The 26,155-nt window shown below is 38.8% G+C and overlaps 1 protein-coding gene across 10 annotated transcripts in view; it reads right to left on the reverse strand.

Moving 5' to 3' along the window:
- ATE1 (arginyltransferase 1) overlaps nt 1-26,155 on the reverse strand; it is a 183,558-nt gene that overhangs the window by 72,273 nt on the left and 85,130 nt on the right. For all 10 annotated transcript variants that reach the window (XM_030940843.1, XM_030940839.1, XM_030940844.1 and 7 more), the window contains one exon: nt 23,418-23,517. In XM_030940843.1, coding sequence (XP_030796703.1) covers nt 23,418-23,517 — 100 coding nt within the window. The remainder of the gene's footprint in view (nt 1-23,417; nt 23,518-26,155) is intronic.

Below are 26,155 nucleotides of genomic sequence, written 5' to 3' on the forward strand. Positions count from 1 at the left end.
CGTAACTATGTGGTGCTATACTAGAATATAAGACCTTGAATATGGAAAGAACAGAAATTTCCCTTCTATGAACCTTATTCCAAATTCTCTTTTTTTTTTTTTTTTTTTTTTTTTTTTTTTTTGAGACAGGGTCTCCCTCTGTCGCCCAGACTGGAGTGCAGTGGCACTATCTCAGCCCACTACAACCTTTGCCTCCAGGGCTCAAGTGATCCTCCTGCCTTAGCCTCCCAAGTAGCTGTAACTACAGGCATGAGCCACCACGCCTGACTAATTTTCGTATTTTTTGTAGAGATCAGGTTTTGCCATGAATCCGCCTGCTTTGGCCTCCCAAAGTGCTGAGATTACAGGCGTAAGCCACTGCACCAGGCCCAAATTCTTAACTAAAATATGTAGCCACAGTATATTGACTCCGTAACATCAGAGGCACACAAATACCACACAGGGGTGTCTTTTGTCATCTTTCCTGTTTACCCAAAACAGATGGGAAGAAAATTTACAATTTAAAAAAAGCAATAAATGGCAACAAAGGGAGAAATGGGGGTGGGGAGAAGGAGGAGGAGGTCCTTATTCTCCCAAGGCCCTCTTTAAGTCTTTCCAATTCCTGGCCTATCAAGGTAGTCAGGGAGCACTTAAAAATTCTTCCTCCCTTCAAAACTCACAGAAGTGCAGCTGGTTAGTTTAAATAAATTCTACATTTCTGATATGGTTTTGCTTATTATTATGGTCCCTAAAAAATTTAATGAAAATGTTATTGAAGAATTTGCAAAACAAGAACACAGACATTTTCTGATATTTTTATGACAATGGCCTTTCCCTTTTCTTCCCTCCTTCACTATAATTTCATTTGTAAATCAAGTTCAAAACTCTGTGCAGCTAAACACACAAGCAGCAACAAGTCCCTAGAAAAATTATGGCTCAAATTAAGTTAAACTTGGATAGCTCCAGGTTACAAAAGTAACCATTAGCTATCCAACAAAACAACTATCAAGTCATTATCACCACCTTGATCTCAGTTTTCATTGATTTAGGCCAAAAGAGCTGAGATAGTCCTCTCTCTGTTTCTTAGATAGGACAGTCACATACCTCTTTCATGACAACTAACATTCTGTTTGTCACTGATACTTGTTTTTTCAAATTCTCAGGGAAGAAAACCTAGACCTTATTAATCTGTTTCAGTATTTTAAAATTTCTGATAATAGAATATTCTTTACCATCTGCTCACGTCAGTTTTAAGTCAATGTTTTTATGTAGCCATTTATCTCACTAAATATGAAATCAAGCCCAAAACAAACATGGTCCATCAAACACTCTTCTGAATTCTGCATCACAACCCTAAGGACACCACCTTAGAAAAAGAGGATGAAATGTTTTACTGTCTATGAAAGATTAAAATCTATTCATGATATGGGATCTCATCAATTCCCGTTTCTACAAAGTATTTCGCCAGCTCTTTATCCCTCCTCATTCTCCATCTCAACGTTGGGTAAGAGGTGCATTTATTTGTGGTCAAGTACTGACCACAAAACTGAGCATGCAGGGAAAGGGACACACAGTCATGTGGCACAGCTGTTACCCTCCCTAATGCATAGAGAAGAAGTTGTTACTGTGGCTCTTTGGGTGAAGAAACAAAGAAATTCACTCATGTGCTTCCAGTAAGCAGCTCATACTCATGTTAGAGGGAAACATACACTATAGGGAGGTCCATAAGGAAATGAGGACAGAAATATTAGTCAGGTAGGGTCAGGCCTCCAGAGAATCCCAGGCTATCTAGGAAGAGGAGGAAACCCAGGCTAGATGAAGGCCTCATGGATAAGAGATCATAATTCAAGAACTAGCAAGCAGGTGGAAAAAGAGGTTATTTATGTTCCCTCAGCAGCAGGAGGCCCCAACCTGTATTTTCATCTGCTATTCACTAGTTCTCCTTTTGCTCTCCTTCCTAGCTCCCTGCTCTCTCATCTGGATACCTTTTGATTCACAGACCCCTTTGAAAACCAGAAGACAATAACCCATGGACTCAATCCTTGAGATAAACGTGCCTGTGTACAAAAGTCTGCCTACAATTTAAAACTTCTCAGATCCATGTTTATGAAGCTTTAATCTCTTCAGCAGAGTCTATGGAAATAGCAGTGTCCCTCAGAAAAGGGATGTGGGCATGGCAGACATCTGAGTGAAATGGACTTCCCTGCACAAGGCAAACACAACAGGAAAAAATGGGAGGATTACTGCAAATCACTACAGAGCTCACAGATCAATCGTAAATCATACACTATATATACACATGCACACCTCTCAATTGACTAAATAATGACTGAAGGAATGCCAAAGAAAAAAAGGATGGTAAAAATGGGGTAAGATGGAATACTGGACTCACAGTTTATCATAAAAGAGAAGAAAAATGAACTGGTGCAAAGAAAGAAAGGAAGATGCCTGTATTGGGCAATGGTGTGTCTAAAGGCAGACAGGAAAGGATCAGGAAGAAAAGGGAACTCTCAAAGATCAAGCAAAGGAATCTGGATTTAAGAGAGCTATATAAAACACCACAGATTTTCTAACAAAATGATTCGCACACAACGTAAACCATCTTTGAGCAGTAATATGGCTACAATGGCCAGGAAAACAATGATTTACAAATACTAAAAATAAGAGCCTACCATATACACCAGAACTGGAAAAAGCAAGCATCACATCTTGGGAATTTTTACTTTTTTTGAGATGGAATCTCGCTCTGTTGCCCAGGCTGGAATGCAGTGGCGCAATCTCAGCTCACTGCGAACTCCGCTTCCCAGGTTCACGCCATTCTCCTGCCTCAGCCTCCCGAGTAGTTGGGACTACAGGTGCCCGCCACAACATTTGGCTAATTTTTCTGTATTTTTAGTAGAGACGGGGTTTCACCATGTTAGCCAGGATGGTCTCGATCTCCTGACCTCGTGATCCACCTGCCTCAGCCTCCCAAAGTGCTGGGATTGCAGGCATAAACCACGGCGCCCAGCTGGAAATTTTTATCTTCTTTGTTCTTGCTACTACTGCTTCTGAAGGACCTCAATATTTGCTAGAAGTATCTCATTTTACAGAAACATTAATTATCTTTAAGTTGACATAAAGATCACACAGAAGCACCCTCAAAGAAAATTTAAGGTAGTTCTGGGGTCATCAGTGAGTTTATGGCTGCACAGGGTCATGAATTAGACATGAGAAACTTCTCTCTGGTGTGTCACACAGGACAGTTTATTTCAAGCTTGTTATGGTGAACTCAAAATTAATCTTTCTGTAGGTTCTTATTTGACAGCAAGAGTCAAAACTACCCACAGTAGCTCTGCAACCATAATGCCCTACAGACTTCAACAAGTCACTAACCATTTAAACAGGGTTTCTCAACTTCAGCACTACTGACATTCTGAACTGGGTAATTCCCCTTGCTGTTGGGGTATGTTCTATTGCAGGATGTTTAGCAGCATCCTGACCTCTTGCCATCAGATGCCCGTAGCACACATACCCATCCCCCACCATCCCAGTCACAACCACCAAAATGTCTCCAGATAACAGGAAAAGAGGGATACAAAATTGATCCTATAGAGAACTACTATTTTAGGGCAAATAGAAATAGGGACTCAGAGTAGGTGCCTACTCATTTCATTTCATTGCCCTACTACAGCTAATATGTTAGAGAACGAAACAAATTGATGGCATTTTCTTAAAATAGTGTTTAGATTGTAAGTTTATATTATTCAATTATACAAAATTTATTATCATTCCTAGAAAAATTATTTTATACTATATGCTATTAGTTGTTTCAAGGGTGTTACATGCAATGGATTTTAATTAGATACTGCTATGGTTTGAATATGTCTTCCCCAAAATTCATGGTGAAACGTAATCCCCACTGTAGCAGTATTAAGAGGGGTGGCCTTTTGGAAAGTGATTATGTCATGAGGGCTCCACCCTCATCAATAGACTAGTGCCTTAGGAAAAAGCTGGAGGGAACTAGCTTAGGCCCCTTCCACTCTTCCACCAGGTAAGGGCACTGTGTTTGTTCCCTTTTTGCCCTTCTTCCCCATGAGGATATTATTTGTCCCCTTTTTGTTTTCCTGTCCCTTCCACCACATGAGGACACAGCATTCAAGGCCATCTTGAAAGCGAGACAGCAGCCCTCACCAGACACAGAAACCACTGGCACCTTGATCTTAAACTTCCCAGTCTTCAGATTGTGAGAAATAAAATTCTGTTGTTTATAAGTTACCCAGTCTCAGGTATTTTGTTACAGCAGCACAAATGGACTGATAGAAATATTTGTAAACCACACTATTTGTCTATAGCTGTATGACCCTGAACATGACTGATTTCATCTAAAAAGAAGCCTTTCATTCAAACAGAAACCAAATATAAGCCATTTATAATATTATACAGGACTGTCTTTTCAGAACTACAAATGTTCTAAATTAATTATTTGCAATACCTGAAAAGAATCTGAAGAAAGTGCAAATGCAAGGGTATTTCTACTGTTCATTTATCTGACAATTCAAACACAACAGTTTTGTCATTAAAAAGAAAGACTCTTTTTAATAAACTTATCTTTCATTAATATTGCCAAAATTATAAAAAGACCTATCCTGTAGAAGTGCCAAACAAAGCCACTTTATTTGATGTAGATATGCATTTGCCCCCAACCAGTAAGCAAATGATTCACTATCCTCATATCTACATCCACAGATCCGAAGACTTATTGAACATTTACCATAAATCAGAGATTGCTGCTTGAAAAAATGAGCTCAAATCCTGTCTCTGCAAAAGCTTACAGTCTAATGAGACAGGCAGATGTGAAAAGAAGTAGCTATAATGCAATCCCATAAATGTTGATATGAGCCTCTAAGCTGCAATGGAAACAGTATCTTTGTATCAAGGAGAGTCAGGCAACCTGAGTTGAATCTTGTAAGATGAAAAGGAGTAACGGGAAGATAAGAAGAGCCAAGCCACCCGTTAAGGGGTGAGAACATGTTACACAAAAGCAAAAGAGGTCACAGTCAAAGCCTATAGGGAGATTCTATCATCAACAAGGATGGCTCCAGTACTGGGGCACTAACACAAAGTAAAGAAGGGATTAAAAATAAGATTATCTCACATAAAACCCTAGATCTTTAAATTTTACAACTAAAATTTGAATTTCCCTTTAAAAAAATTTCACTCTTGATGTAAGTTAACAATAAGGATAGTTAAGGCTGGGCACAGTGGCTTATGCCTGTAATCCCAGCACTTGAGCTCAGAAGTTGAAAACCAGCCTGGGCAACAAAGCGAGATCCCATCTCTAGAAAAAATACAAAAATTAGCCGGGAATGGTGGTGTGTGCTTGTGGTCCCAGCTACTCAGGAGGCTGAGGTAGGAGGATGACTTGAGCCTGAAAGGCAGAGCTTGCAGTGAACTGAGATCGCACCACTGCACTCTAGCCTGGGCAACAGAGCCAGACTCTGTCTCAAAAAAAAAAAAAAAAAAAAAAAAGATAGTTAATTGCTAAATTTCATTACTGAGTTATTAGCTATTCAATTATCACACCATTTAGAGAAAGGTGAGTTAGTCCAAGATGTAAAGTTCTGGCAAAAACATCAGTGCGTGAATATAAAAGCTATGTTTCTATGATTTCAGTAATTTTTTATAGCAAATGTTAAAATACTCCCCCCAAAAAAGCAATTTAGAGTAATGAGTAGCCATGGCAGAGGCAGGCACTCAAACACAAAAAACTATGGCATCAAGAGCAGGCCGCATATACCTTACCAACCTCAGAGCAAGTCCATAGTTATTTGTAAAGAAAAAAATCCTTTATTTTTAAATGAACATATATATTTTACCCAAAGGTCTATTTTATTCTAAATACACCCCACTGGATTATCATCTTGGGAGGAAGACACTGCTAGCAAATGTGAGGCAGGGAGCTTTAATATCTACTTAAATAATTTGTTTAAAAACTTGTTTAACAAGAGAAGACTCCTGAATATAAACAGGCTAGTTCATTTTTCTTCACTTGAACCACATTAATTATATATACACGACAGACACAACCACAAAACTTGTTTCAAATCACAAAGGTTAAACCATTTTAAATGACAGTGAATAAGAACTAGACAATTTGGAGGTAAGTGGAATTGTTTTTTAAAGTAATACTGATACCTTTTTTTTTAAATCAAGAAACTGAACTTGACCTAGCAATCACAACACCACCAACCACAATGACGCTGTAATTACTCAAACTAGCATTAAATTAATGTTTCTATGATAGATTAAACTTCAATTTCCAGTCTAAACAATGGGGTAAATGTGCTGATAAAAGAAAATAATTCACTATTGCATTATCAATTCATTTTCATTAACTTGAAAATCACACAATCACTTAAAAGTTGAATGAAGTATTTAAGGATAAGAATGTGATGATAAATCAACCAATATCATTCTCTTGGAATGGAATGCACTCCCTGTGGGTTTCTGATCCTTTTACTCCAAATGAAAACAGCTTTAAGAAAAAGCTATAAAGATAATGCATACTCATCTGAAAGCAGCACTGTTAACATTTCAGTGCATATGCTTCCATGCATACTCACAACACATGCTGTTTTATATACATGGGCTCATAAAAACAAACTATGAGGAATAGAAGACTACACATTGGGCCTGGCACAGTGGCTCACACCTGTAATCCCCGCACTTTGTGAGGCCAAGGCGGATGACAAGGTAAGAAGACTGAGACCATCCTGGCTAATACGGTGAAACCTCGTCTCTACTAAAAATACAAAAAAAAATTAGCCAGGCATGCTGGCGGGTGACTGTAGTCCCAGCTACTCGGGAAGCTGAAGCAGGAGAATGGCGTGAACCCAGGAGGCGGAGCTTGCACTGGCTGAGATGGTGCCACTGCACTCCAGCTCTGGGCGACAGAGCAAGACTCCATCTCAAAAAAAAAAAAAAGAAAAAGAAAAAGAAAAAAAAAAGACTACACACATTGGGTACAGTGTACACTGCTTGGGTGATGGGTACACCAGAATCTCAGAAATCACCACTAAAGGACTTATTCATGTAACCAAATGCCATCTGTTGCCCCCCCCAAAAAAAACCTATTAAAATAAAAAGTAAACAGGGCAGGCTCATGCCTGTAATCCCAGCACTTTGGAAGGCCAAGGTGAGCAGCTTGCTTGAGGTCAGGAGTTCAACACCAGCCTGGCCAACATGGTGAAACGCTGTCTCTACTAAAAATAGAAAAATTAGTCAGGCATGGTGGCATGCACCTGTAATCCCAGCTACTAGGGAGGCTGAGGCAGAATCACTTGAACCTGGGAGGCGGAGGCTGCAATGAGCCAAGATCATCCCACTGTACTCCAGCCTGGGTGAGAGAGTGAGACTCTGTCTCAAAAAATAAATAAATATAAATAAATAAATACCACGCACAATTCACAAGGGAAAAAAAAAACTGCAACAGCATATTATGTCACCTAACAATATGATGAAAATGTCCTAATCAATGAATTTAGATATCATCATTTTAACATGTGGGGTAGAGAAGGTCTTTTTGAAGCATGCTAGAAACCATAAAGGAAAAGCATTAATAGATTGTATTACGTAAAAATTGTAAATTTCTGTACAATTAAACAAACATATACACCATTAACAATAAAAAACTGACAAAAATGGGACGTGACTGGCAAATATGTTTGAGAGCACAACTATTAAGAGTTCCTCATTGTGTTTTAATCATTCTCTTAACTGAATTTCCACAAATATATAATCCTGTTTCAATTAAAGAGGTTCTCGTGGTTTGGTTTCGTTTTTTCAGTTATTTGGAAGAAATCTACAAGAGCAAAAATGACTTAATTGCACAGTGCTTAAATCATGCATTTGCTGTAGAAGACTGGTTAATATAATTCTACAGGGAGAGATCAACAGTTAAACTAGTATTTTGCCCATTTAATGGAATCAGTGCTAGGGAAAGCTGAGACATTTTGTCATAATACAAATAATTTAACTGAAATACATTATTAAATTGATACATGCATGGCAGTCCCCTTACAAAGCTTCAAATAATTATCCATCTAGGAAAAATAATCAGTCCTGCACCCTGTCTCACACCATATACTAAAATCAGTTTCTTATATTGTATTAAATTATAAAAGGTAAAACTATACAATTCCTAAAATATATAGGAAAACATTTCCACGGCCACAGAGTAGGCAAATATTTCTTGACAAAGACACAAAAGCATTACCATAAAGAATCAAATTGATAAGGTGGACAATTAAAATTAGAAATTTCTGCTCATCAAAAGATACCATGAAGAGAATGAAAAGGCAAGCAATGAGTGGAAGAAGTTATCTGTAAAACACTTATCCAACAAAGGATTCTTATCTAGAAAGAATTACAGATTACTCAGACAGACAACCCAATAGATAAATGGGCAAAAGACCTGAAAGACACTTTATAAATGGCCGATACACATGATAAGGTGCTCAACATTGACAATCATCTGCAAAATGCAAATTAAAACCACAATGCAGGCCAGCTCGGTGGTTCACGCCTGTAATCCCAGCACTTTAGGAGGCCGAGGCAGGTGGATCACTTGAGGTCAGGAGTTCAAGGCCAGCCTGGCCAATATGGGGAAACCCCATCTCCACTAAAAACACAAAAATTAGCTGGGCGTGGTGGTGCACACCTGTAATCCCAGCTATTCAGGAGGCTGAGGCAGGAGAATGCTTGAACCTGGGAGGCAGAGGTTGCAGTGAGCCGAGATTGTGCCACTGCACTCCAGTCTAGGCAACAAACAAAAAACACAATGTACCACCACTCCCTACACACTATCAGGAAGTAAAGCAAATGGAGCTGTCATACACTGCCAGCGGAATCGCAAATTGGTACAACTACTTTTTTAAAAATTATGGGCAATATCAACTTAACCTGAACATACACATACCCTATGATCTGGCAATTCACACCCACATCTCTATTCATGAGGAATTCATACATATGTTCACCAAAGATACATAATAGAATGTTCACAGCTGCACTTATATTAGCCAAAACCTCGAAACAATCCATCTACAGTAGAATGGGTGTAGAAAGTGTGGCATATTCATTAAATAGTATACCATACCCAGCAATAACAAACGACCTATTGCTACATACAACCACGTGGATAAATCTCACAAAGTTTATGTTGAGTGAAACCCATCAAAAAACAAAGTACATTGAATGTTCCCATTTTTGTAACGTACAGAAACAGACAAAACTAGTCTGTAGTGTTAAAAGTGAGAACAGTGGTTACCTTGGGGATGGGACAGTAACCAAGGAGGGTAGTGATGGGTTTGTGGGGCGCTGGGCATGCTCTGTTTCTTGTTTTGGGTGGTTGCACAAGTGTGCTCACTTTGTGAAAATTCATCAAGCTGTACACGTAAGATTGGCATGCTTTTCAGTATATGTATCACACCTCAATAAGTTTACTTAAAAAGAAACTAAAGGTAGGTAAGAGACATGAATTCGCAGAAAACATAAACTGTACTACTGAAAGGGAATTTTTGAAATTTTTCCTAAGTCCACAGTTTTGATTTGAACCACATGTTTTGCGCACAGTACTCATAACTTTCCTTCATTTTTTCAGTTTTATCCATGCAGAGTCTGCCTTTCACATGCAATGCATGCCCCAAAAAATTTTAAAAAAAAATTCCACTGAGTACCTTATTTGCCAATTAATTTGCTGGGCACTGCTGACGGTGACGGGTAAGACATAGTCTGCTCACAAATGGACAAGCAGTGACTATGTCTAATCCTCCTTTGGCCCGGGCATCTCTCATGATGTTTTACAGAAGAGGCCCTCCATAAACACTGACTCATCATATACACCTAAAAACAACCAGAGTCCAAGGAGAACTATAGATAAAGTGCTTAAAAATGAGAAGAGGTCACAGAAGTGAAGAGATTACCTCTAGCTTTAGAACACAGGGAGTAGAGAAGGTGAAGGTGAAGTGGGGAAAACACAGAGAATGACTTCCTGGGGAAACTTGTACATGAACTTGGTCTGGAAAAGCAGCTCCTACTTCTAAACACAGGGAAAAGTGAAAAACATCTCAGTGCAAGAGAACACACAGAGCTCGGAGGCAGGAAAGTTTCCGTGCACACAGATAGTGCCCTGCAGCCAGAGCATGGGTTATCCAAGAGAAGGAAGCACATTTCCTTCTGCAGTAGATAAGGATAGAGCTCAGACATCAGCATTTTCTAGAAAGCTCCACAGATGACTGATTCTTTTCCAAGGCTGGGAATCAGGCACTATATCAAGCTTTCTAGTTCACTGTAAAGAAAGAGATTAGTCAAAGGATCAGAAAAATATGACACATGATTAAATGTACTTTTATTCCCCTTAAAACTTACCTTTAATTAACATGGCAAGCGTTTTAGGATACTCCAGAATTGAGAGTTTTATACACCTTATCACAAATCTGATAAGCAATGCCATTTGCAAGAATTTCAATTCTTAAGTTCAAACTCTCCTCATGTGGGTAAAATTAAAATGTGAGTTAAGGCAAACTCTGGGCAAGCTAACCATCTTGAGCTTCAATTTTCTCATCTGTAATGAGAAGCTTAGAATAGTAAAGAACTGCTTTGACTCTGGTGTGGCACAATTCCACACATGTGACAGTGTTATAAGAATTTGTGATGACCATGAAAATTCTTTTACCTCCCACTACCTCTAGGGGGCATCAAAAATCCCTTACTAAATTATCCTGTGGTAATTTTTCTCACTGACTACGTCTAATTCATTGGACATTTGACATCAAGAAAACATGCTGAATCAAAAGAATCCAGTATTTTGTCCTGTGCTGTGGGTTAACTGATGAGATCATTTGTATTCCTTTCAGCCCAGTAGTAGCAAAGTCACCTACCACATATATCCACATGCACCACCCTGGGCTGCAAGGCTGTAGTGAAATAACATTTACTAATGTGTTTGGTCAGGAAACTTTAAAAAGCTTGGGGGTTTCAGTAGTGCATGATTTTGCAGATGCAGCTCTGTTAGTTCCATTTTTTGTAGGTGCTTACTATTATAATAGTAAGACCAAGTACCTACTTTTAGGCAAAGCCCTGCAGAATTCCAGTTCTCACAATCGAGCTGAGCCATTCACATAAGCATGATTAATCACAAATGGATTCAGCTTTTTGTTTCTTTTCTGACATTTCAGAACTCTTTCTGATGTTTCAACGATCTAATGTCTGGCCATGTCATGATACCAAACAGATCGCCTGAAATCACTTTGTCTACTTTGGACTGCTTACACGTCTGGATAAAAAATTCAGTCAAAATACCTTCTTCAGATCACAGAATGGCCTTACACAGCACTCTGAGAGATAACATGGGGGGAAAAATTTTAATTATGTCTAAAAACATTTCTATATACTTTAATTTTCATTTTCTTTCTTTTTTTTTGGGGGGATGGAGTCTCGCTCTGTCGCCCAGGCTGGAGTGTAGTGGCATCATTTCGGCTCACTGCAAGCTCTGCCTCCCAGGTTCACCCCCATTCTCCTGCCTCAGTCTCCCAAGTAGCTGGGACTACAGGCGCCCGCCACCACACCCAGTTAATTTTTGTATTTTTAGTAGAGACGGGGTTTCACCGTGTTAGCCAGGATGGTCTCGATCTCCTGACCTCGTGATCCGCCCGCCTCGGCCTCCCAAAGTGCTGGGATTACAGGTGTGAACCACTATGCCAGGCCTAATTTTCATTTTCAAATGTAATCATTTTGAAATGAGAAGGGGTTAAAAAGAGAGAACTAAGCTTTACATGCAAATAATAAATACTTGAAAAGCATAGGAAACATAGCATGTTTAAAGTAAAAAAAAAAAAGTGAATAGCTATAAAGCATAAACCAAAAAGGAGACAAGGTAAAGAAAAAAAGGAAAAAAGTCTATATATAAAATTTTGAGATGTGAAATACAGTAATTTTAAGAATGGATTAATTTTAAAAGAAATTATTATTTCCACCAAGCACCTTCCACTTTAATATAATTTAAATATTAAGTTATATAATAATTATTAAATAATATAATTTCCACGAATTCCCAAGATGGAATTATGGGAAATAAAGTGAAGTTAATATGATGAATATCATTAGGCACACAATTAAAATCTGAATGAAGGTTGAAAGGACTCATTTTTAATGAAGATTTCTTTCCAACAATACAGGTTACAAATATGACATACAGACAGAAATGTCTAAACCAACAGCTCAGTTAAAAATATATTTCATATCTCAGTTTAAAGAAAATACTGGCTCAGGCAGAAATTTAAAAAAATTTTTCAGACATTCACCCTTTGCAGTACTCTGTGCTCAAGGAAGCAGTTTCTCCCATTACCAACCATACTTGCCTTAAGTCTAACTCCTTGCCAGTCATTAGCTCACATACAAATAAGAGACACAACTCTGACAAATAAAGCATGTGAAGTCTGCTAGAAGGCTTCTCAGTAAGGGCTTCCTCAATCTTAGGAACAGACACAAACCACCTCACACCCATTACAATAGCTAGCATTAAAAGGAAAAACAAACCGAGGCCCAGAAAATAACAAGTGCTGGTGAGGATGTGGAGAAACTGGAACCCTTGTGCACAGCTGGCAGGAATGTGAAATGGTGCGGCCTTGTGGAACACAGGGTGGCAGTTCCTCAAAAAATTAAAAATAGAATTACCATTGATTCAGCAATTCCACTTATGGATATACACAAAGAAGAGAAAGTGAGTCTCAAAAAGATATTTGTACCCTGTGTCCATAGCAGCATTATTCATAATAGCCCAGGGATTAGGGCAGCCCAGATGCCAACGGACAAATGAATAAACAAAATGAAATCTTATTCAGCCTTAAAGAGGAAAGAAATTGACACGTGACAACATGAATGAACCCTGAGGGTATTATGCTATGAATGAACCCTGAGGGTATTATGCTAAGTAAATTAAGATAGTTACAGAAAGACAAATGCTATGATTCCACTTATATGAGGTACCTAAAGTAGTCAAATTCTTAGGGGTGGGGAAGGGGAGCTATTGTCTGTTAGGTACAGAGTACTGATTGTATAAGATGAAGAAATGACATGCAAAGTGGTGATGGTGCACAGCAATGTGAATGTACTTAATACCACCGAACTGAGCACTTTTTGGCCGGGTGTGGTGGCTCATGCCAGCTGGCTCAATCCCAGCACTTTGGGAGGCCAAGGAGGGTGGATCACCTGAGGTCGGGAGTTCGAAACCAGCCTGACCAACATGGAGAAACCCCGCCTCTACTAAAATACAAAATTAGCCGGGCGTGGTGGTGCATGCCTATAATCCCAGCTACTAGGGAGGCTGAGGCAGGAGAATCGCTTGAACCTGGGAGGCGGAGGTTGCAGTGAGCCAAAATCACACCATTGCACTCCAGCTTGGGCAACAAGCACGAAACTCCATCTCAAAAAAAAAAAAAGGATTTAAGCGGGTAAAACATTATGGGTATTTTACCACAACCAATAATTTATTTTATTTTTTTTTTTTGAGACAGCGTCTCACTCTTTTGCCAGGCTGGAGTGCAGTGGCGCAATCTCGGCTCACTGCAACCTCTGCCTCCCGGGTTCAAGCAATTCTCCTGCTTCAGTCTCCCAAGTAGCTGGAATTATAGGCACGCATCACCACACCCAGCTAATTTTTGTATTTTTAGTAGAGACAGAGTTTCACCATGTTGGCCAGGATGGTCTCAACTCTTGACCTCGTGATCCACCCTCCTTGGCCTCCCAAAGTGCTGGGATTACAGGTGTGAGATACCACACCAGACAACGAAAATTTTTTTCCAACTTTTATTTTAGAATCAGAGGGTACATATGAAGGTTTGTTACAAAGGTATATTATGTGATGTTGAAGTTTGGCGTACAAATCAACCCGTCACCCAGGTAGTGAGCATAACACCCAACAGGTAGTTTTTCAGCCCTTGCCACCTTCCCTCTCTCCCCACTCTAGTAGTTTCCAGTGTCTATTGCTCCTGTCTTTATAGTTCATGTGTAGCTAACGTTTACCTCCCGTTTATAAGTGAGAACATGTGGTATCTGGTTTTCCATGTTAGCTCACTTAGGAGAATGGCCTCCAGCTGCATCCCTGTTGCTGCAAAGTACATAATTTCGTTACTTTTGATGACTGTGTAGTATTCCATAGTATATCTGTATCACATTTTCTTTACTGTTCATGGGCAATTTTTTTTTTTTTTTTTTTTTTTTTGAGATGGAGTCTCTCTCTGTCACCAGGCTGGAGTGCAGTGGCGTGATCCCGGCTCACTGCAGCCTCCACCTCCTGGGTTCAAGCAATTCTCCTGCCTTGGCCTCCTGAGCAGCTGGGACTACAGGTGTGTACCACCATGGCCAGCTAATTTTTGTATTTTTTGTAAAGACAGGGTTTCAACATGTTTGCCAGGATGGTCTCAATCTGTTGACCTCATGATCCATCCGCCTCAGCCTCCCAAAGTGCTGGGATTACAGGCATGAGCCACCACGCCGGGCAAATTTTTTTAAAAAGAGGAGACACAGGAGAGAAAACTCTTTTCTGATTCTAGTCACTGCTGATGGCCTGCAATTACTGAATGGACAGCCACCACCTTGGAACTGTAAGAGGAGCTGACCAAGAGGACCAGCAACACCGAGGACAGCAGCCAGAAAAGCACACCACCCCTCCCGCTTCAGAAGGATGAGCTCCTCCCAGGAGAAACTCTTCTCAGTTGAAAATGCAATTTCCACTAATTTCAACCAATGCCTGAGTCCCCAGACTGATACTAAGCTACACTAAAACAGTACCAAGCCTCACTAAAATGGCCACAATTATTACAATAGCTCATGTGAGCAATGACAGCATAACATATGAAGACAATTTCCTTTCATCAATGACTCTATTTACCACTTCTCTTTACATTATTTTGTGACTATCTTGTGCCTTACATGTAAGACTATGGTCACAGACAAAAAATATCTGACTATGTAATGTAACGTAATGACTACATAATATATGCAATGTAGATCAGTTTTTATTCAAAACCCATACACAATGAACAGTAAAACCAAAAAATTCAACAAAAGCATTTTAGAGAATATGATGCACAAGAATATAACTGCTACTTATTAGCAAACTTCCTTAGGGAGAAGAATTTACTGTAATGCATCCTGTCTATATACTATCATGAGACCACATACTGGTTTTCCTCCTGTAGTGCTCACCATTAGCAAGGCAAGCAAAATCAAAATTTGTCAGCATGTTAAGATACTTCATAGGCTCATGTCAGGATATTAAATAAAATGTCTTATAAAGACTAATTCTCATAAGCCCAACGAGCACATCTCTAGGCATGACTGCATATGGAAATTAAGTGACTTTGCCAAAACTCTTACATTAGGCCATCAGAAACTTCTCAAGTCCGTTCAGCTCAATTCAAGACATGAGTCTGCACAGTAAAACAGAGAACGAAGATGTCACTTCCATACCAACACCATGTGTTTCAGTCATCCACTGCTGAGTAGCAAGCCACCCAAAAACTCAGTGGCCTTAAACAGTAACTTATTATTCCTCATGATTCTGTGAGTTGGCTAGAACTCAGCTAGGTGGGTTTTCTTCTGGTCTCTCTCGAGCTCAGTCATGCAGGTGCATTCAGCTTGAGTGGAGCTGAAACATCCAAGATGGCTTCAGGCCTCTCCCTTCAGCAGGGGACTATGATGGCTAGCTCCAAAGACAGAGAAAGTGAAAGCTGCCAGACAAGGCCTGAGCCCAGAAGTCCCAGGCAGTTCCTTCAAGGCTACCCATCAGTCAGTGCAAGTCGCCAGGTGAGTCCAATCTAGGATTAGGAAAACAGCCTAGACTGCTGATGGGTGCAGCAGCCTGCACAGGCAGGGATGAGAAGCCCTGACGGGGGACAGCTTTGAAAAGCATCTACCAAAACATGGGGCTCATTACACATAAAGAGACACATTATTTCAGCATGCCACTGTGATGGCTCATCACTCAACACAAAAGATCAGGTGAATGAGCTCTTTTGTGTTATTTCAGACCTGTAGTTCAATACTCCAATTTGCTTTACATCATACAATAAATATATGGTGAAGATTGCAACGTACATGTACAAATCTATGTAAGAAAATCCAAATGAAACATTAATCTAGTTTCTTTTTCTTTTTTTTTTTTTTTTTTGAGGCGGAGTCTCGCTCTGTCACCCAGGCTGGAGTGCAGTGGCCGGATCTCGGCTCACTGCAAACTCTGCCTCCCGGGTTTACGCCATTCTCCTGCCTCAGCCTCCCGAGTAGCTGGGACTACAGGTGCTCGCCACCTCGCCCGGCTAGTTTTTTGTATTTTTAGTAGAGACGGGGTTTCACTGTGTTAGCCAGGATGGTTTTGATCTCCTGACCTCGTGATCCGCCCGTCTCGGCCTCCCAAAGTGCTGGGATTACAGGCTTGAGCCACCGCGCCCGGCCAATCTAGTTTCAATTGTCATATGTTACCACAAATTGCTCCTGTTTAAGAAATAAATTTCTTTTTTTCTTTAATACCAGATAGAAAACATGTTTGCAGATTTTTCCATGTATATTTTACAATGTGGCAAAAATATGCCATTACTAGTGCTTTACATACTTACAGGCTAAGAAAAAAGACAATTTTAACTATTTTTGTAGTCATATGCTCAATTTACCCCCATTCAATCACAAAAATGAGAGATTTTACAACAGTGTGCAATTCATTTTCTGTGAGTTATTTCTTGCTGGTCTCTAGTTCTAGACCTTCAATTTGCAATGAGGAATATTCTTGCTTGGACCAACACCTACCTTACAATTTTGAATAGCACATTTTCTGACTGAAAAGATCCATTTTAATAAGCAGATGTGCTATTCCTTTGTAACTGAGGGTTCTCATGTGCTCAAAGTACAACATGGTATCTGCTATGGTTTGACCTGGTTTACCCCTGACAAAGCTCATGTTGGAATCTGATTCCTGGTGTGGCAGTGTTGGGAGATGGGGCCTAGTGGGAAGTGTTTGGATCATGGGAGAACTGCCCTCGGGAATAGATTAAAGCTGTCTAGTGAGAGTGATAGGTTCTCACTCTCATGGGAATGGATGTGTTCCTGAAAGCAGGTTACTATAAATAAACACAGGCTCTCCTGCATGTCTCTGTGCTCCAGTCCTGCTTCTGTTTCTCCACCCCACTGTGACACAGCACAGGGCCCTCACCAGAAGCTGGGCAGATGCAAATGCCATGCCTTTGGACTTTTCCGTCACCAAAATCACGAGCTAAGTAAAACTCTTTTCTTTATAAATTCTCAAACCTCAGGTATCCTGTTACATAAACACAAAAAGAACAAAGACAATATTCTTAACTGAAATGAAAATAACTTTAATCCCTCAGTTACCTAAAATTATTCATTTTCAATCATAAGGCAACGGAAACTATTTTCTTAAAATATAAAGTATTAAAATCAACATATTGTTGAGGACCCAAAAGTTTTCCCAAAATATGATGCCAGGAAAATGCTGACCTTATGAAGTTAATTTAATATTCAAAAATTCTATCATTATCTCACAAATACTTACAAAATCACTAAGTTTACTTCAGATTTTCAGAATTCTCCCTCCCAAGAAGAAATAATATGAACATAATATATTGGAAAAAATTTAAATTTTTGTTTAAATGGGAACATTGAGTCCCAGATTGTCTTTCTCTACTTTGGACTGTAACTCAGTTTCCTAAGTTTTGATCAATGTTTCCAAATTCTAAACACATTAATTCTGGGGACTTGGGAATGAAACACTGTAATTCCTGAAATCACAAGTTATTCTTAATACTTCCAATATTCTTCAGATTCCTTACTCATTATAATGGATATCTTAAAAATTACTTAATAAGAAATACTAAGGTTAGTAGTCTTATAAATATCTTTAGCCTATAGTGAATACTAGAAAAGTGGAAACCTCCAGTGAACACTGTTAGACACTATTTCGAATAACCTAACGTCTGGATTTCTTGGCAAATAAGCAGCACTACACACATAAATTTATAAACTTATTTTGCTTCCAAAAATTGTTATTTCTTGGAACACTAACTCATGCATTTTGTATATAAACTTATTAATATTTGTATTTACAGTTATTCACATCATTATCAGCAAACAGACAACACACACACACATTCCATAACACAGCTACAAGCAAGACTGACTGATCAGACAATGACTGCTCCCCACCTGCATTCCTGTCCTGCTTCCTGCGAATGTCAACTTTAACTGTCAGCTCCGCAAGTCAGGGTTTCCTCCTGTCCTTTCTTTTGACTTGACATTCATTGGATTCCTTCAACCTAGTAACATGTCTATGCTGACTGTTCAGTTTTAATTCTTGAAGAAGAATTCTATTACTTTCTCTTAATTTCCTGATTTGTCAATTGATTTTTGTCAAGACTCGAGATTTAAAAAAAAATACATTTACCAAAAGATGACAGAAATTCCCACACGGCAACATTAGTTTTCATGTCAGCTTTACTTTATTTAAAAAAAGACCAATGTGCTTTTGAAGTAATTTCTACCAACTCCAGACCAGCTACTAATTCCAGTAAATGTATATAATCAGTCATCTTTTATAATGATACTTGTTGCTCTAAAGATCTTCTACAGACACAGTAACTTGCTATTTTAAAAACAGGAATGAAGTGGCAATAATCTATAGTGACCATAAATTATTCTGAATTGTCCAGCTTTATCCCTAAGTAAATAGAAATTACAGTCTTAGCTTCTGATGCAGTATTTGGAAGAGGGACTAAAGGAGTGACATGATATTCTGCCACACACCAACTAGTCCTCCTGAAATTCAGTAGCTCAGTTTGTGGGATAAGCAGGAATATTACAATGGTGCTAGCATAGAAAGGATACTCTTTTCTGATCTAAATGGCCTAGAACTGAGTATTAGATTGCCATCAATTACAACATACAGGTTGGAGTGCTAGCACAAATGTACCAATTTCTACTCACTCCAATGGAGCAAACTAACCATTTTATTCAGAATAAATACCTGAGTTTGAAGAGACTTATTCTGTCCTAAACAGATAAAGCCAAAGCTGAGACATCCTATGGCACAATATAAGACTTGTTACTTAAAGGTTCTCTATGCTGTAGCACTATCCCCTAACAGAGCTCAGTGTCTGATATGGGTATGCTCTGTGACCCCACCCAGATCTCATCATGAATTCTACTCCCATAATTTGCATGTGCTGTGGGAGGGACCTAGTGGGAGATCATTTGAATCACGGGGGTGGCTCCGCCCATAATGTTCTCGTGGTAGTGAATAAGTCTCACGAGATCTGATGGTTTTATTAGGGGTTTCTACTTCTGTATCTTCCTCATTTTCTCTTGCCACCCCACATAAGAAGTGCCTTTTACCTCCCACTATGATTCTGAGGCCTCTCCAGCCAAGTGGAGCTGTAAGTCCAATTAAACCTCTTTTTCTTCCCAGTCTCAGGTATGTCTTTATCAGCAGCATGAAAAGAAACTAATACTATGCCATTGGCCTCTAAGCAAAAGACAAGTGTCCGCAATTCTGGGAACTTTCAGAGAGAGGCAGTATTGGTATTCAGTAATATATGCCTCTCCCTTTCCCCAGCATCTAAACTAATCTAAGAAGTCTGGTTAATAACAGGAGCAGGCATTTAGAAATGTGGATGTCAATTATCAGTATACAAACAGAGAGCGCTGTGACAGGTCCCAACAGAAGCTCAGGTAATGATTTTATGAATGCTACCCAACTAGGTAGAGTCTACACTCAAATGCAGATAACAACCTGTCTCATTTCTACATCATTCCCATTTACAGCTGCAAAAACTGAGACCAGATGTAGTTAAGCAACTTCTCCAAACTGTTACACATTCCTGTGTCACCACCTCCCTTTACTATCAGAGTATTTATCAATACTCAAAGACAATCAGTCACAATACCTATCACATTCTGTTAGAACTGTGAATCTGTTACCAAGTTATAACCTATTTGTAATGGGGAAGCCATCCCATTCATGCGCAACACATTTTTGTTTAAAAAAATGAAAAGGCATTTCTCACTATCCTACACACTTCTCAGCTCTCTGCATTAGTATTTTCATTCATTAGTTCAACAAATGTATATTAAGCATTAAATATCTACTATGTAGCAGGCACACTGTTCGCAACCTGGGACACAAGAAGTTAAATGTCCATTAGACTCTCATGGAATGTATGCACAGGAAATAGACTAGTTTTGGGAAGAAATGTAAACTGCTATGGGGTAGGTGGGTGAATGATGAAATCTAGTCGCAGAGTCCAGTGCGATTACTGGAGTTGAAAAATGATAGATGGGGAATTTGCAAGCTTGGGGGAGGGGCAAAAGGAAGGGGTAAAAACGACAGTACAGTACGGATAAAGGTCTCAAGTAGGGTGAAAAAAGTGGGAATTCTCTGGTTGGTCAGTGTTCCATGTTCTAGGCCACAGATGACAGAGCAAGGAAATGAGCTTCTTCAACAGGAGTAATTCTGATTTCAATAAACAGAAAACAGTAAACTTTAAAATGGGGAATAACTGTCTTTCTAGTTCCTCATGAGGCTCTCAGCTATGAAAAAATAATCTGGTACAGTGATTCTCTAGTCTGACTTCATATCAGAATCTTCTGAGCATTAAACAAGTCTGATGCCCATGGTTGATCCCAGAACAAATTACTTAAAATCTCTGAATATATGGCCTAAGCACAGGTCTTATGAAAATGTTGTCCAGGTCATCAACTCCAGTCAAAACTGACGACTGCAGCAACCAAAAGGCTAGGCAGTGCTACACTAGCTGTTTCCTCAGTGCCTTTCTGCAATGACCCTAAAACTTCCCATTGGCTGAATCTGTGACATTCAAATCTTAGCCTAAACATTCGTCCTCAGAGAGGACCCTAAGTAGCCACACTCAGTTAATTAATGTCTACCCAGCACTCATCCCTGACATCTGTCTTCCTAATTACTGTTAGCTTCTCCACTAGTATGGAAGTTCCAAGAGACCAGGGATCTTGCCTGCATTGTTCACGGCTGTTATTTCCAGTAGGATTGAATAAGTATTTCCTGGATGAAGGAAGAAAGCAAACCAGAAGGCAAGCAGGCATAGGGGTACCTCTCATATAAATGGAATTAAACAAATAATATTTTGAAGCTATAATTCTTATGGATTTTGATTGGATATAATTAAGGTAGACTGAAAAGCACATACGGCATTTTTAAAATCTTTAATTTACAACTATACACAGGCTGGCCTGAATTTCTAAGCAGAACTCTACCTAGGAAAGAGACTAAAGAATCTAAAATATTTAGTCTGAACTAGAGTCAACAAAGGTGTGAGCAAAACGTCTTCATGAAGAGGAAAAGGATGATGAAACTATATTCAGCATTTCCACAAACAAAAAAAAAAAGAAAAAAAAGACCTAGGTTAAAATATAGGGCCAATTAGAATTTAGCTTAGGCATAATTAAAAACTTTCAAGAGAAATGCTGCGAGACTAGAACGGTCATCAAAGACGAGACATAAAAGTGAAATCTGTGCCAGTCCCTAAGTCTAGTATGAAAATACTTCATCTGAATGGGTCATGTACTACGTAAAGGAAGATTAATATAAGGACAGCCAGAGTTTTCTTTCAGTCTTATAAATGCATTAAAATATCTTGAGTACTAGAGTTTTCTGCTCTGAACTAATTTAGATCTAGTACCAGATGAAAATGAGCCAGAAGGATAAAACACTAGTAAAAACATAAGCAAATCATTATTTTTAGGCAAAACGGAAATATGCTTATACTTTTCCTTCTGTACCGAACATATGTTAAGGCCCATCAAGTGAATTAGTAATTCAGGAATAAAAGAAGTTTTTGAAGATAACCAAATTCAGGGGTTATCTCCCTACAATGTACACTTAAATATAAGCTCAAAAGAAAACCTCCAAATGCCAGGACATCTTGATCAGCTTACCTGGAATGCCAATGTAAAACCAGCAAGGCACTGCATTTTCATCTGTCTCTCAAAGCCAGTCCTACTTTCAGAATCCATAATTTCTGACAATGGAAACATCTCCCCACTCAGTACTTAACCTCAAAGATTTAGAATTATAATCATCCCCAAATTTAGTTAATCACCAAGTCCTGTGAAGTATTCCTTTGTAAGAAAGAAAAAAGGTAGGTGGGGGGGAGGGGATACTTATTGATTTAAAGAGATTTAAAAGACATCACAAATATAATGTATGAACCTTATTGAGTCCTAAGTCAAACAAATTGACTGTAAAAAAGATTATGAGACAATAAACAGGAAATATGAATGCTGATCAGGTGATATTTGGAAACGCTGTTAATACTTTCTAGGTATATGATGAGATCGTCATTACATTTTCAAAATGCCCTTATCTTTTAGAAATACATACTACAATACTGGCAGATTAAGTGATACTTTTGATTTGCTCCAAAATAATTCAAGAGAGGGTGGCAGTGGGAATGGAGTAAAGGAACAGATTAGACAAATGCATGAAAATTACTAAAGCTGGGTAATGGGTACACAGGGGTTCAATTATGCTTTTTTATTTAATTTGGCTTGTTTTAAAACCCCCATTAAGTCATATTTCTATGTGTGGACATATGTACATTTTCTGATTTACGCTGCTCTGCTCTGCAACTGTTGATGACTCCCAGGTGCCTAAGTACCTTAGCCCGGCCTTCAGGGTCCTGCACAGTCCTTCAGTTACCCTTTCCTCTACAAATACATCATCAGCACTTGCCCTTCTGAATCCTTTCTTTTACTGCTTCTTCTCCTTGAAATGTGCTTCTCCATCCTAACTACTCTTTTCTTGAGTTACTCCTTCCTTTCCTCTTCCACATCTTGTGTAGTAAAAAACCATGTTCTCCTAGGCCACTGACCAGACCACTGTATGCCCTGGTTTTACGTAAAATGCCCCTAATCTTATTCCCCTAGCTCACAAGTTTTAAGTAGAAGATCCATGCATCTTCAGAGCTAACAGCCTCACTCTAAGTAAAGCAGACGTGTTTAGTTACTGCAGTCGCGGTGGGTCTGCTCCTCTGCATTGGTCTTCACTCTGCAGTTTTCACAGCGGGCCACTCATACTTAGGAGACATCAAAGAGTTTCATTAACGAGAGTCATAAAACGTTTTTTAAAAGGGAAATTCTGAAATATACTTAAATCTCACAATAATGCGATGGATTACAAGAGCAGGAGAGGCTGTGGTTCTCATTACAGAAAGCTTAATTTCTGAGGCAGCAAAGAGATTTCCTTATTAACCCATTCGTCCTTCCTTCAAAGCTTCAAATCCAGTGCCCTGAGATAAAAATTTTATTAGAGATTCATTTTTCTATAATAAAAACACATATGTGAAAATCAACTTTACCTTATATTTCATCTTGGGACACGAATGAATGTAGAAACCCATATAATAATAGCTGAGTTGAGAAGTTTTCTCATGAAGCTGCCTAGTAAAAGCAATTTCTCTGCCAAAAGAAAAAGAAGAAAGCTGAAGGCAGTTAATTCTGGTTCCAATGTTCAAATATCTATGTAATTTGATGGTAAACATTTGATAAAATCTGATATTAAGCTATCAAAAAATTACAAATATTTAAAGAAAAACTACTTTTAAAACATACACTATACAGTAATTTTTACTAAAGAAATAATAAACCCCTCTACATAATTTTAGGCAAATGCATCTAAGTTCAGGTTTTACACTTTATTGGACAAAGTACCTGATCCAAAATTTAAATAGCATAAAATTAAAGAGATCCACAGTGATCTGTTATTGTTCATCGTGCCCTACAGTTCTCAAAGAATCTGGGCTTAACAGATTAAAAACAGTAGAGCAAATTTTAGAAAATGCAAAAGCCAATAAATTTCAGGAAGAATCACTATTATTATGACCATTTACATGCACTTTCAGCTGCATATGACACCTAACTCATTCCTTTATCTAGGTACAACTTTAATATTTATTTCCCCTAAAACTAGAGAGCAGGAAATACCATGTTATCTCACCACATTTTCTGTATTTGCTGGAATAAGCCAGGTAACTCGAACATAAGAAGTTGTCAGTCTCTCCACTGTAACACCTATGCATGAAGTAGTTTTCATGTGTATCCTGATAAATCTTGGCACAGAATTTCATTCTACTTGCCCAGCTAAACGACTGGTGTGTAAGTGCTTAGTAAAACTTGTGTATTTCTAAAGTATGAGGAAAGTAGTTTTGTTTTTATGTTTGTTTCTTAAGGTATTCTTTTCTTTAATAGTAGCAATTGATGCTTGACATTCTAAAGAAATGTATTTGTAATGCAATATTCTGTGCATTTTTCTACTTCAAATTTAAATCCTTGAAGAATTATTACCTTAAGAATTCATTTTTAAATTAAAAGTATTTCTAAATCCAACCACACTAAACATTATTACCCTATAACAGAATAAATCCTATTCCCAGAATTAATCCACTCTCAAGGTTCAAACTGAGGAAAGAATGCACTGACACAAGCAAGTGTTAGACCACCAATTCCGAGAAGGCCCACCCAGTCATGGTACCAATCCACTTGGTCCTGTCCACCTTAGTTCATTTCATCACGTCTCCCCGGATTTGTTCAGGCCCCAAACCTTGGAGTCATCCTTAATTCTTTTCTTCTCATCCCTGTGTCCAATCCATCAGCAGGTCTTTCGGGCTTTCTCTCTAAAATATGTCTTGAATCTGACCACTTCTTACCACCTCCAACTCAGATATTCTGGTTCAAGCAACATTATGGTGCCCCTGGATGACTGTAGCAGCCTCCCAACTGGCTCCTGTTTCCACTCTTGCCCCTCCATAATCTCCACAGAACAGGTCAAGTAGTCTTTTACAATATTAATCAGATCTCCCAATCCCCCACCCCAGCAGTGAGTTGGCACCAGATATAAATAAAACCCAACCTCCCCACCCTGTCCTACAAGCGCTACTCCACCTGAATCCTTCTCACCAACTCCACCTGCCTCTCTGTCCCTTGCATAAGGCTCTCCACGTCCTTCCCTACACCCGAGCCCAAAAGACTTTTTTGTTTTTCTTGGCCACCTCGGGGCACTTAGATTTGCTACCCTTCACCTGAGCTTCTTCCTATCCTCAGATTTTTACATGACTGGTTCCTTTTCTTCTTCCTTTGCCCCTGAAATGTCATCTGTTCTCTATGAGGAAAGACTAATCTATATAAAACAGGCTTCATGCCCACCACCGCTAATTTTATTTTTGTCACAGTGCTAGGGAGTATCTGAAATTAAGTTGTCTGTTTTATTATTTATGGTCTGCTTGGACAAACTAGAAACCTGTTTTATTCATGTCTATGAGTGTAATTACATTTTTAAAATGTATCTTTCTAAAAATACAAAAACAGATGCCATGCTCATGATCCCCAATTCAAACAATTCTTATATCTACAGGCTATGGTTAAGCAGAGGCTGATTACAAAAATAAATTAAATAAATAAAAAAATAAAAATCTACAAGCTACATTATATAAATCTATAAACATAAAACTATACTGATTGTTCGATTGCTTAAGCAACTTAAGAAATTGAGGGGAAAAGATTTCACCAAAATACATTAAAATCAGTAATGGGATTAGCAACCGATAACCTACTTTCTCCAATTTTGCTTCAAGAGGTCAGTCCCCCGGCTGCCTTTACCGTTCTATAAACTCCGCAAGTCATACTCTCGAGAGCACCAAAAGGAAGCGACACCACTGCAGAGCAGCCGCGGCCATCCAGCCCTCAACTGGCAAACCTTTCATGACCTCAGGCTCCGCTCCTGCTTCCTCCTGGCTCTCCAGCTCTAGTATTTGCAGGGATATACTAGGCAATCAATACAACTCTTGCTAATTTTGCTGGGAATTAATTATTTACCATCTAAATATCTAAACCATCTCTCAGTTTATTGAGCCATGAAATATTTCAGAAATAGGCCAGAGCCTATTATGTAGAAATAAATCTCACCCTTAAAAATTCATCTGAGAAGCCTAGAAAAATCTATAACACATTGTAAAGTGATAATACAAAAATAAAACCAAACAAAACAAAAAACTGGCAATTATTTGAAAGTACTGACTGATTTGGGTATAAAGAAAATATA

Source organism: Rhinopithecus roxellana, chromosome 11 (assembly GCF_007565055.1).
Source record: "Rhinopithecus roxellana isolate Shanxi Qingling chromosome 11, ASM756505v1, whole genome shotgun sequence".
NCBI lineage: Eukaryota > Metazoa > Chordata > Mammalia > Primates > Cercopithecidae > Rhinopithecus > Rhinopithecus roxellana.